General features: G+C 39.4%; 1 protein-coding gene across 1 annotated transcript in view; it reads right to left on the bottom strand.

Annotated features, from left to right (window-relative positions):
- Window positions 1–14,186, bottom strand: part of rabggta (Rab geranylgeranyltransferase subunit alpha) — a 28,108-nt gene extending 13,922 nt beyond the window's left edge. Inside the window, 6 exon segments of the mRNA XM_077204631.1 lie at window positions 4,582–4,830; window positions 4,930–5,117; window positions 9,261–9,385; window positions 9,465–9,575; window positions 13,690–13,713; window positions 14,100–14,186. Of these exon segments, the coding sequence (XP_077060746.1) occupies window positions 4,582–4,830; window positions 4,930–5,117; window positions 9,261–9,385; window positions 9,465–9,575; window positions 13,690–13,692 (676 nt within the window). The 5' untranslated portion in view covers window positions 13,693–13,713; window positions 14,100–14,186.
- Between the last annotated feature and the right edge of the window lie 214 nt (window positions 14,187–14,400).

Raw genomic sequence — 14,400 nt, 5'->3', positions numbered from 1 at the left:
CAATTTCAAACCACACTTTAAGTGAAATGTCAAGCCATGGATTGGGTAAATTTTTCAAATGGTGCCTGAGTTTGTAATCCCCAATTAATGCCTGAATTGGAGCTTCCGTTGTCATTTCTATTTCAATTTCTTTCCACCTAGCAGAGTATGAGGGATTACATAAGTTCAACAAAGGCTTTATTAGCGCTGCTTGATAATAACTTTTTAAGCACGGGAGAGCTAGCCCCCCCTTCGCCTTAGATAACTGTAATGTTTTGTATCTTATTCTAGGTTGTTTTCCTTGCCAGATATATCTTGAGATAATTTTGTCCCATTCTATAACTTCCTTATCCAGTATCTCCACTGGAAGATTCTGAAACAGGTATAACACCCTGGGAAGAACATTGATTTTGATCACCTCAACTCTAGATATAAGAGTCATAAAGGGAATTAAATTCCACCTTGCAATGTCTTCTTTTATTTTGGATATTAATGGGTCATAGTTTGCTGATTTCAATTGGCTAATATCTTTTGTTAAATTAATTCCAAGATATTTCATTGATTTCAAATTCCACTTAATTTCATAATCCAATTATTTATTTTGATGCAGCTGTGTAATAAGCATTATAAATGTACAGTCAAAGGGACTTCCGGTGACGCTATCAAACTGATGTCAGCTTGAAAGATTAGCTCTCCGACAAAGTGATAGAATTAATTTAGCCCCAAAACAAGAGAAACAAACTCGAATGACCATTATCATCAACATAGAAGTGGGGACTCAAGTACATTCTGGGCGAAACCAAAAGAAGCAACTGCAATCAGAAAAATTTGAGGACAATTCTGATCAGCTCGAGAAAGTAGCCACTATGTCTGATTTCGAAGAAATTGATGGCAAAATTTTGGAAGAAACCGTACAGCAACTAAAAACATCAACCTGCGCCCTTGATGCACTTCCCACATCTTTTTTCAAAAATGTGTTACACAGCTTAGAAGCAGATCTCCTAGAAGTGGTAAATGCCTCACTTCTATCTGGGAGTTTTCCGACCTCCCTGAAAACTGCTGTTGTCAAGCCCCTCCTGAAAAAGAGCAATCTGGACTAGACCATATTAAACAACTATAGACCGATCTCAAATCTTCCTTTCATAGGCAAGATCATTGAAAAAGTTGTCTTCAATCAGCTGAACAAATTCTTAAGCTCGAATGGATACTTTGACCATTTTCAATCTGGTTTCCGACCGCACCACAGTACAGAGACAGCGCTCATAAAGATAATAAATGATATTCGCTTAAATACTGATACAGGCAAATTATCAGTGCTGGTACTACTCGACCTCAGTGCTGCATTTGACACTGTCGATCACAAAATACTTCTTGACAGGCTGGAAAACTGGGTCGGGCTTTCTGGGATAGTCCTAAAATGGTTCAGGTCATACTTAGGAGGGAGAGGTTATTATGTGAGTATAGGAGACCATAAGTCTGAGTGGACATCCATGACATGCGGAGTCCCTCAAGGCTCAATTCTTGCACCACTCCTATTCAACCTGTACATGCTTCCAATGAGCCAAATAATGAGAAAGAACCAAATCGCTCACCATAGCTATGCAGACGACACACAGCTCTACTTATCCCTATCGCCTAACGATTACAGCCCCATTGACTCCCTTTGCCAATGCATTGATGAAGTAAACAATTGGATGTGCCAAAACTTTCTTCAGTTAAACAAAGACAAAACTGAAGTCATTGCGTTTGGAAACAAAGATGAAGTTCTCAAGGTGAACGCATACCTTCAGTCTAGGGGTCAAACAACTAAAATTCAAGTCAGGAATCTGGGTGTGTCTCTGGAGTCAGACCTTAGTTTCAGTAGTCATGTCAAAGCAATAACTAAATCAGCATATTATCACCTGAAAAATATTGCAAGAATTAGATGCTTTGTTTCCAGTCAAGACTTAGAGAAACTTGTACATGCTTTCATAACCAGTAGGGTGGATTATTGTAATGGACTCCTCACTGGCCTTCCCAAAAAGACCATAAGACAGTTGCAGCTCATACAGAACGCTGCTGCTAGGATTCTGAGCAGAACCAGAAAATATGAACACATCACACCAGTCCTCAGGTCTTTACACTGGCTGCCAGTTACATTTAGGATTGATTTTAAAGTATTATTACTGGTATATAAATCATTCAATGGCCTAGGACCTCAATACATTACAGATATGCTCAGTGAATATAAACCCAACAGATCACTCAGATCATTAGGATCACACCAGCTTGAAATACCAAGGGTTCACTCTAAGCATGGCGAGTCTGCTTTTAGCTACTATGCCAGCCGCAGCTGAACCAGCTTCCAGAAGAGATCAGATGTGCTCCTACAGTAGTCACATTCAAATCCAGACTCAAAACACATCTGTTTAACTGCGCATTTACTGAATGAGCACTGTACCACTGTTCGTCCGACTGTTTGCACTGTATTTTATTTTATGTTTTAATTATTCTGATTTCTGTATTTTATCTTTTATTCTAAACTGTTTTAATTATTCTGATTTCTTTTGATTATTTTAATTTCTTCTATGTAAAGCACTTTGAATTACCATTGTGTATGAAATGTGCTATATAAATAAACTTGCCTTGCCTTGCCTTGCCTTGCCTTGCCTTGATCAGCTAAAAGACATTAAATGGGACATCCCCCTTCCCGGCCAAGCTACGGTGTTTTTTCCAGATGCGATCCGGGTTTACAACACAGCGGAAGAAGCGACGAAGGATTTAGCTGACAGGGGACTTCCTGGGACACTGATGGAGCGAATTCAACGTCTCACCTGGAGCACGGCTGTCAGAAAGTCAAGTCTCAACTCAAGTCTCTCTATTTTACAAGAATTTATACTCCCAGAGGAAAACAGATGCAGATTCCCAGGGGACAAAGACTCTACCTACAGCATCTGCAGAAAACAATAAGAGACGATTATCTGAAATAAGTATTTATAAGGAGTTATAAGGAGTTAAACATAAGTATTACGAGGTTGAAAGTAAATAAGTCTCCAGGCCCCGATGGTTTCATCACAGATTGGTATAAATCCCTAAGAGAACCATTGTCCCCTATGTCAGTGGTTCCCAACCTTTTTTTGTCTGAGACCCCCTTTTCCCAAGAAAATATTTTAGGGCCCCCCTTCACATTTAATGATATTGTCGCTCTTGTAAGCTTGCAGCAAGGATGACAAAATGTTTTGTTTTTAAACAAACAGTATGTTTATTACTATAACCAGATATGTTCATGCACATATAATAGCGTATAATATTCAAAATACTATAAAAAAAAACATCATTAGGCTATTTGTAAACGTAAACCTATAGCCTATTAATTGGCCCTAATTTGTGAGGCTTTATCAATCAGTGTGAGGATTGCATCATGTATTTGACGAGTCACTGGGTTACACCAGCGGTGTGACCCGAACCAGTGTAAAATAGTCCCAATATAAACACTTATTATGGGTGTACCACAGTGACTCAGGATAAGACAAAAACACGGTTTGGAAAATGGATTCATGATGTACTCACTCGATAATAAAGTCTATTTTGAACACAAAAAAAATTACGGACTGCTGCTTTAATGCTCACTGTTCAACACTTTTCAAAATATGACGCGACCCCCCCAAAGAGCTCGCTGACGCCCCCTTGTGGGCCGAGACCCCCCTGTTGGGAACCGATGCTCTATGTTACTTGCCACCATCAATTGAATATTAAAAGGTGGGGTGGTCCCTCCCTCGTGGAGGGAAGCAATTATTTCGGTTATACTGAAGGAAGGTAAAGGTAAAGATAAAACTGAGTGTGGAAATTAGAGACCTATCAGAGTCTTAAATGTGGATTACAAACTATTTACATTCATTCTGGCTAGAAGATTAGATAAAGTTATTCCAGAACGTATTCATCCAGATCAGACAAACTCAAGGTAATATTAGGTGTTCTTTACATATTATGAGCCAAATAACTAAACACAATGTTGCAGCTTTATTAGTAGGATTGGATGCTGAAAAGGCATTCGACTCTGTTAGGTGGAATTATCTCTTTATGGTTATGAAACAATTCGGGTTTCAGGCTCGATGTCGCTGGCGTCGGCGGAAGTACCGCCCCCCCCCCGTTTACAAAGCGTTGAACTATCCTCCTTCGCACGGTCGAGTGGGGCAGTACTTCTGCCGGCGACATCGACAGTGACCTTTCAACGTGATGACGTAGTTCCCGGCGCGTTGCAGATCAGCTCAATCCGAACAATTGTTGTTAAAAAGTATTTTTTTTTTTTTAACTGACCCATCGTTTCGCGAGATAAGACTCTCCTCCTCAGCTGTGATCGTGCACAGTCCGCTGAAGCACTTCAAAGATCTTTGAAACTGCATTGATTTGGACTTCACAACGTTGGCTACCAATGAAGTCCATTATTCGAATAAAAATCCAGAAATGTTTTCCTCAAAAAACTTATTTTCTCTTCCACTGAGGAAAGAAAGACATGGATATCTTGGATGGCATTGGGGTGAGTAAATTATTGGGAAATTTTCATTTTGAGGTGAACTAATCCTTTAATGCTTACATACTGCTGCTCAAAATGAGTTGATGTACCTTTCAGAAGCTGCTCCTCACAGACTCTGTGCGAGTGAACCTGAGGCGAGGTCCTGGGGGCGGGGCTTGTGTTGGAGGCGGAGTCAGGGGCCAGCTGGGGGCGGAGCCTAGGTAACAGCGTGCTCCGGTAATGCCAGCTGGAGTAGTTGGAGAAATTCGAGCCGATCAGCCGATCTGTAAACTGCAGCTCCTGCTCCACAGAAACACCGGACTCTTTCACCACTGTGCGGCGGTAATCCCAGCAGTGGACTGAGGAAGAGGCAGGAGAAACACACGTTAGCAAAAACAGAAACATACAAACCTGAGCAACATACGGTCCATTCTGCGACGGATCTGGTTGATTCTCACAGTTGCGCTCGTCCAGGCCGAGGCAGCGGTCGCAGAGGCCGAGCTCGCGCGCCCAGTCGGGCCGGGGCAGCCGCGTGTTCACCCAGGTGCGGTGGTGCCAGCAGCCGTAAGACTTGGGGTTCACCTTCAGACAGGCCTCGATGAAGTGCAGCTCAGACTCGTACAGCTTCTGCAGCTCGTCCTTCTCTCTAGAGGCGGACAGACACAGCGTAAACATGTGCTTTCCTCAGGGGTTGTAATTAATTCATGTTGATTTATTTGTTTTTCCTAATGTTAATATATGCAACTACTACATCTTGACAGGATGAATTGGTAATTTTTATTGTATTATTTTATAAATATATAACTTTTATTGTTCCTTTACCTTTAAAAAAAGCAGCCATAACTCCTATACTCAAAAAACCTAGTGCGGATTGCAATAACCCCGAAAACTTTCGACCAATTTCTAATTTGCCTTTTCTTTCCAAATTATAAGAAAAAATTGTTGCTCAGCAGGTGCACACTCATTTATTGGAGAATAACTTGTTTGAGCAATTTCAATCTGCTTATCGTCCATATCATAGCACGGAGACAGCGCTTATTAAAGTTACAAATGATTTGTTAATGGCTGCTGATTCGGGACTCTTATCAATACTTATTTTTCTTGATTTAACTGCAGCTTTCGACACCATTTCACATAGTATTTTATTGGAGAGGTTAAGTTCTATTGGGATCACTGGTATAACCCATGATTAGTTCAAATTATATTTATCTAGTCGGACCCAGTTTGTTCAGATTAAGACTTTCAGATCGCGGATATCTCAGGTAACAAGTGGTGTACCCCAAGGGTCAGTCCTAGGTCCTCTACTGTTCATTATATATTTATTACCACTAGGACAGATTTTCTGCAAATTTAATATAAATTTTCATTGTTATGCGGATGACACTCAGCTCTATATATCATCAAAGCAGAGTTCTGTATTACTACCGTCTTCTCTTGTGCTTTGTCTTTCTGAAATCAAATCATGGTTCACACAGAATTTTCTCAAGGTCAATAGTGCGAAAACTGAAATTGTATTAGTAGGCACCAAATCAAAATTGCGTACCTGTGGAAGTTTTAACCTTAATTTTGATGGATCTGTTATTTTTCCTTCTTCCCAGGTAAAGAGCCTAGGTGTCATTTTAGACAGTACTTTGTCTTTCGAGGCACACGTAAATAATATCACACGGTCCGCATATTATTATTTGCGCAGAATTAATCGTCTTCGACCATCGTTATCTGCTAGTGGAACTGCGGTCCTTGTGCATGCATTGGTGACTTCTAGAATGATTCACAAACTTAAGATGGTTCAAAACTCAGCGGCTCGAATAATTACGCGAACATCAATGAGCGAGCATATTATTCCTGTTTTGGGGCATCTTCATTGGCTTCCAATTAAATCTCGTATTCAATTCAAGATCCTGCTTTTTACATACAAGGCCTTACATAATTTAGCACCTTCGTATCTCAGTGAACTTTTGCATGTGTATGTTCCTACTCGATCCCTCAGGTCTTCTACTTTTGGCACTCTTGTCACTCTTGTCATACCACCTGTAACTACTATGGGGGGTAGAGCTTTTAGCTATAACGCTCCGGCAATGTGGAATACTTTACCTCACGATATACGCAACAGTCTGAGTCTTTCAATTTTTAAGTCACGTCTCAAAACTTATTTATTTAGACTAGCTTATCCTGATTGATGTTAGTATTGAGTATTCTTCTTGTGAATTATTTTATATTGTTGATTGTATTATTTATTGTATTGCTGTCTCTTTTGTATAACTATGTATTTTATCCTTGTAAGGTGTCCTTGAGTGTCCTGAAAGGCGCCCTAAAATAAAATGAATTATTATTATTATTATAGAACTGTGTCAGTACCTTTAGAAATATTTCAAAAACCAGTTAGAAATATTTTATAAACCCGAGTATTTTTGAGGTCAACAAGGTCACAACAGTTTTGGTTCTTTTATAGCTTTTAGTTTTTAAAGTTTTATAGCTTCTAATTAATTGTTCTTTTATTTTGTTTCAGAACCATGATTCTAATGCAAAAAATTCTCCACATTCAAGTAGATTTGTTTTGTTTTTTTTGCAGAAAAACAAAATGGCTTTATCAATGCAAATATGGTTATGATTAATTATTATTACGATTAAGAAACACATTTAACCAATTTGTAAAAGCCCTGGTCAGAAAGAAAAAGTCAATTTGTTGACCGAAAAGTTATAAAATAAAGATCAAATACAATTTTTAGATAATTTAATTTAAAATGTTTTAATTATAAAGTAAATAAAATGGATTTACCATTTAGTACAACCACAATTCCAGAAAAGTTGGGACATTTTGTAAAATGTAATAAAATCAAGATTCTGTGATTTGTTAATTCTCTTTAACCTTTATTTAACTGACTAAAGTACAAAGAAAAGATTTTCAAAGTCTTCACTGGCCGACTTAAGTGTATTTGGTAAATGTAAACTCATTTTGATTTTGATGGCTGAAAAACACTCAAAAAAAGTTGGGATCGAGGCATGTTCACCACTGTTACATTACCTTTCCTATTCATTACACTTTTTAAAAGTTTGGGAATAGAGGATACTAATTGTTGAACTTTTGCAAGTGGATTTTTTACCCAATCTCGCCTGATACAAGACAACTGCTCTTCCATCTTTGGGACTGAGAACTCGATGTGTGTGTTTTTTCCCCCAGAACAAGCTGAAACATCACTGATCATGGACCATCTGAGATGAGCTCGGGCCCAGAGAACTCAGTGGCAGCATTTCTCGATGCAGCGTCAGACTGTGTTTAGTAAAAACGCTTTTCTGAAGTACTCCTGAGCACATGTGTCTGTGTTTAACACCATAGCATGATGGCTTCTCATGCAGCGCTGTCTCTGAGGGGTCAAAGGTCACGCACATTCATCTCATGCCTTGCTCAGACTGAGATTTCTCTGGATTCCCTGAATTTTTTCACAATAATATGCAAGGTCGATGGTGAAAGATGTAAATACTTTTGCAATCTTGCATTAAGGAATGTCATTTTTGAAATGTTTGACAATTCTCTCGTGATATTTCCATCTTTCCTTGCAAAGACTGAGAAGCTCCTTTACACCCAAACACGATCCCCTCACCGATTACCAATTCACCTGCTCATTGTGGACGTTATAAAAGAGTTTAACTTGGATATTCAATAATCTTTTCACTTTTATTTTGCCTCTGTCTTAACTCTTTTGGAGTGTGTTGCAGCCGACAAAATCGAAATTTGATTATGTTTATAAAATACAATTCATTTTGGCCAGTGAAAACATTGGTCATTTTTTTTCTTTGTACATTTGTCAGTTAAATTAAAGGTTAAAGAGAATGAACAAAATCACATATTCTTGATTTTATTACATTTCACAAAATGTCCAAACTTTCTGGGATTGGGGTAGTAAATGTGTGACATGCAAATATTGATTATTTGCATAATATACATTAAATATGATATAAATCTAGTTACTAATAAATTGTATTATAGTCAAAATACTATAATAATTAGAAATAAATGTAACCAGTTTTCAGAAGCCCTAGAATGAAAGAAAAATAGTTTTTGCATTTTACACATGTATGATATGAATAATATACATAGAATCTAATCACAAGTTATATTATATTGCCAAAATATTATAACATTTCAAAATAAATTTAAACAAGACTGGGGCAGAAATACAAATAAAGCTGATGGGATCAAATACATTTGTTTAGTACAAAAACACATTTTCACCAAAACAAAATGGATTTCTGCATTTAATATGTGTGTGGTTTGCATAACATACATAACTATGAAATAAATCTGTATATATAATATTTGCAAAATATTATAATTAGAAATAAAATGTAACTAATTTTTCAGAAGCCTGAGGTATAAAGAAAAATATTAGATTTCTAATCAAATTAAAAAAGAAAACAATAAAAACACAATGATTAGTTAATTTTCACCCAAAAACAAACAAACAGATGTAACATTTAATACGTGTGACATACAAATATGGTTATTAGGCAACACCATCATCTTTCAGCTATTTTAAGATGATCTAATTGCGATGACACGTGAACACTGGATTGTCAACAAGTCAAAAATATTTGATGTGACCGTACACATGTTTGGAATCTGATGTTGTTGACCAAAACTGAGTGACATACAAGGGAAAAAAAAGTGAGAGAATGAAAGAAATGCAACATACCTCAACAGGTTCACACTACTCACTATTCACAACATAGCAGCACAGGAACTCACACCTTGTGTCTGGAGTAAAGAAGGCATCCGTTAGCGCTCTCTCACCGTGACGTCTCCAGCTGCAGGAGCACTTCTCTCCTGTAGTTCCACAGCGTGGCGATGTCGGGGTTTGAGGACAGCAGCAGCTGAGTCAGGTGTAGAGCCTCCTCGTCGTGTTCCCCAGCGCTCCTCTGACACACACACACACACAGAGGAACTATCACACACTGTGACGCTACACACTCCTTACACACACGCTGCAGAACAAACCTTCTTCAGGACGGCATCGCGAGCGGACACAAACGCCTTCAGCTTCTTCTCTCGCTCTTTCCTCTTCTCCTCCTCCTGCTGCGCTGTCGACTTTAACTTCACACGCCCGTGCTGACAAACACACACACACACAGGTGTCTGACGCAGGGCTTTTCAAGTGCCAGGGGTCCATGGAAAAGTTTACAGGGGGAATTGCTTTTTTTAATAAATAAAATGGAAGCTTCCACCTTTATTTCCACCAAATTAAAAAAAAGGTATTTGCAACTTATCGAAAAAAAGTCTGATATTATCGAAAGAAAAAGTCATAATGAGAATGGTCATATTTATGGGTCCGTGGCATGAGAACGATCATATTTAAGGGTCCGTCACATGAGAACGATCATATTTAGGGTTCCGTGGAATGAGAACGATCATATTTAGGGGTCCGTGGCATGAGAACGATCATATTTAGGGGTCCGTGGCATGAGAACGATCATATTTAGGGGTCCGTGGCATAAGAACAATCATATTTAGGGGTCCGTTGCATGAGAATGATCATATTTAGGGGTCCGTTGCATGAGAACAAACATATTTAGGGGTCCCTCGCATGAGAACGAACATATTTAGGGGTCCCTCACATGAGAATGGTCATATTTAGGGGTCCGTTGCATGAGAACAATCATATTTAGGGGTCCCTCGCATGAGAACGAACATATTTAGGGGTCCGTTGCATGAGAATGATCATATTTAGGGGTCCGTTGCATGAGAACAAACATATTTAGGGGTCCCTCGCATGAGAATGATCATATTTAGGGGTCCCTCACATGAGAATGATCATATTTAGGGGTCCCTCACATGAGAATGATCATATTTAGGGGTCCGTTGCATGAGAACAATCATATTTAGGGGTCCCTCGCATGAGAATGATCATATTTAGGGGTCCGTTGCATGAGAACAATCATATTTAGGGGTCCCTCGCATGAGAATGATCATATTTAGGGGTCCGTTGCATGAGAACAATCATATTTAGGGGTCCCTCGCATGAGAATGATCATATTTAGGGGTCCGTTGCATGAGAACAATCATATTTAGGGGTCCGTGGCATAAGAACAATCATATTTAGGGGTCCGTTGCATGAGAATGATCATATTTAGGGGTCCGTTGCATGAGAACAATCATATTTAGGGGTCCGTTGCATGAGAATGATCATATTTAGGGGTCCGTGGCATAAGAACAATCATATTTAGGGGTCCGTTGCATGAGAATGATCATATTTAGGGGTCCGTTGCATGAGAATGATCATATTTAGGGGTCCGTGGCATAAGAACAATCATATTTAGGGGTCCCTCGCATGAGAATGATCATATTTAGGGGTCCGTTGCATGAGAACAATCATATTTAGGGGTCCCTCGCATGAGAATGATCATATTTAGGGGTCCGTTGCATGAGAACAATCATATTTAGGGGTCCCTCGCATGAGAACGATCATATTTAGGGGTCTGTGTCATGAGAACGATCATATTTAGGGGTCCCTCACATGAGAACGATCATATTTAGGGGTCCGTGGCATGAGAACGATCATATTTAGGGGTCCGTGGCATGAGAACGATCATATTTAGGGGTCCGTGGCATGAGAACGATCATATTTAGGGGTCCGTGGCATAAGAACAATCATATTTAGGGGTCCGTTGCATGAGAATGATCATATTTAGGGGTCCGTTGCATGAGAACAAACATATTTAGGGGTCCCTCGCATGAGAATGATCATATTTAGGGGTCCCTCACATGAGAATGATCATATTTAGGGGTCCCTCACATGAGAATGATCATATTTAGGGGTCCCTCACATGAGAATGATCATATTTAGGGGTCCGTTGCATGAGAACAATCATATTTAGGGGTCCCTCGCATGAGAACGAACATATTTAGGGGTCCCTCACATGAGAATGATCATATTTAGGGGTCCGTGGCATGAGAACAATCATATTTAGGGGTCCCTCGCATGAGAATGATCATATTTAGGGGTCCGTTGCATGAGAACGAACATATTTAGGGGTCCCTCGCATGAGAACGAACATATTTAGGGGTCCCTCACATGAGAATGATCATATTTAGGGGTCCGTTGCATGAGAACGATCATATTTAGGGGTCCCTCGCATGAGAACGAACATATTTAGGGGTCCCTCACATGAGAATGATCATATTTAGGGGTCCTTCGCGTGACAATGATCATATTAAAGGGGTCCGTCACATTAGTATGATCATATTTAGGGGTTCGTGGCATGATAAAGATCATATTTAGGGGTCTGCACATAAGAATAATCATATTTAGGGGTCCTTCACATTAGAATGATCATATTAAAGGGATCTGTCACATTAGTATGATCATACTTAAGGGTTCGTGGCATGATAAAGATCATATGTAGGGGGCCGTCACATGAGAATGAACAAATTTAGTGGTCTGGCGCATGAGAACGATCATATTTAGGGGTCAGTCGCATTCGAATTATCATAATTAGGGGCTCGGTATTAGAATTATCATATTTATGGGGTCCATCACATTAGAATGATCATATTTAAGGGTCCGTCACATGAGAACGATCATATTTAGGGGTCCCTCACATTAGAATGATCATATTTAAGGGTCCGTCACATGAGAATGATCATATTTAAGGGTCCGTCACATTCGAATTATCATAATTAGGGGCTCGGTATTAGAATTATCATATTTATGGGGTCCATCACATTAGAATGATCATATTTAAGGGTCCGTCACATGAGAATGATCATATTTAGGGGTCCCTCACATTAGAATGATCATATTTAAGGGTCCGTCACATGAGAATGATCATATTTAAGGGTCCGTCACATGAGAACGATCATATTTAGGGGTCCGTGGCATGAGAACGATCATATTTAGGGGTCCGTGGCATAAGAACAATCATATTTAGGGGTCCGTTGCATGAGAATGATCATATTTAGGGGTCCGTTGCATGAGAACAAACATATTTAGGGGTCCCTCGCATGAGAACGAACATATTTAGGGGTCCCTCACATGAGAATGATCATATTTAGGGGTCCGTTGCATGAGAACAATCATATTTAGGGGTCCCTCGCATGAGAACGAACATATTTAGGGGTCCCTCACATGAGAATGATCATATTTAGGGGTCCCTCACATGAGAATGATCATATTTAGGGGTCCCTCACATGAGAATGATCATATTTAGGGGTCCCTCACATGAGAATGATCATATTTAGGGGTCCGTTGCATGAGAACAATCATATTTAGGGGTCCCTCGCATGAGAACGAACATATTTAGGGGTCCCTCACATGAGAATGATCATATTTAGGGGTCCGTGGCATGAGAACAATCATATTTAGGGGTCCCTCGCATGAGAATGATCATATTTAGGGGTCCGTTGCATGAGAACGAACATATTTAGGGGTCCCTCGCATGAGAACGAACATATTTAGGGGTCCCTCACATGAGAATGATCATATTTAGGGGTCCGTTGCATGAGAACGATCATATTTAGGGGTCCCTCGCATGAGAACGAACATATTTAGGGGTCCCTCACATGAGAATGATCATATTTAGGGGTCCTTCGCGTGACAATGATCATATTAAAGGGGTCCGTCACATTAGTATGATCATATTTAGGGGTTCGTGGCATGATAAAGATCATATTTAGGGGTCTGCACATAAGAATAATCATATTTAGGGGTCCATCACATTAGAATGATCATATTAAAGGGATCTGTCACATTAGTATGATCATACTTAAGGGTTCGTGGCATGATAAAGATCATATGTAGGGGGCCGTCACATGAGAATGAACAAATTTAGTGGTCTGGCGCATGAGAACAATCATATTTAGGGGTCAGTCGCATTCGAATTATCATAATTAGGGGCTCGGTATTAGAATTATCATATTTATGGGGTCCATCACATTAGAATGATCATATTTAAGGGTCCGTCACATGAGAATGATCATATTTAGGGGTCTGTGGCATGAAAATTATTATACTTAAGGGTCCGTCACATGAGAATGATCATATTTAGGGGTTCCTCGCATGGGAATGGTCATATTTAGGGGTCCAAGTCATCGACACATGAAAATGGTCATTTTTAGGGGTCTGTCACATGAGAGTGATCATATTTAGGGGTCTGTCACATTAGAATAATCATATTTAGGGCAAAGTTGAGGAAATGGCATAACACTGAAAGGAAGAACAACTCACCATAATTCACCACTTGATTAAGATCTATAAAAAGGAAAACACAGTAAGGTCAGAGACGTGCAAAAGCCTGTTAACAACACACGATACCTCTTGAATCTGAATATGGCACACCCATAACACAGACTGAATGAAGAGCTCCATCCATGTCATTTGGAATGTGAAATATCGCATTAACACACACTTCCTATCGTTTAAACCGCAATTACACACGAGTGTAGAGCTATAAAGTCATCACAGGTCTAAACACATCTGGATGATTGATCTGTCATACTGATGATGCACAATCAGTGAAGCTCCACAGCACGAGTTAAACACTGCTTAAACCCGAGGGTGCAGTTTCGGGCGAAACATTATAGGCCTAACGTTACCTATTAAACAGCTTTGAATGATGAAGAGCGTTTATATTTTACCTGTGTGTTTGACTTCAGGGTGTGCTGTGCAGGGTATGTTATAAATGCGAACTGTACTACAAACAACTCTTCCGTCGCTTCTAAAACACGTCATCATCGTAAATCCACCAGCGCCCTCTAGATTAGAAGACAAAAACTGCGTGAGATGTCTGGAAATCTTTCCGTGTATTCTTATGGCCACACTTTACTACTTGCATTAACAAAAAATTGTACAATGTACAATAAAAACATGTATTGTATACAATAACTGTATTATATCAAACTGTAACAAATTCATGTTAGTAGCCTAGTAGTTAAAGAC

Source organism: Siphateles boraxobius, unplaced genomic scaffold (assembly GCF_051911475.1).
Source record: "Siphateles boraxobius isolate OS27281-9 unplaced genomic scaffold, OSU_SipBor_1 50, whole genome shotgun sequence".
Classification (NCBI taxonomy): Eukaryota; Metazoa; Chordata; class Actinopteri; order Cypriniformes; family Leuciscidae; genus Siphateles; species Siphateles boraxobius.
This window is presented reverse-complemented; position numbering and strand designations above follow the sequence as displayed.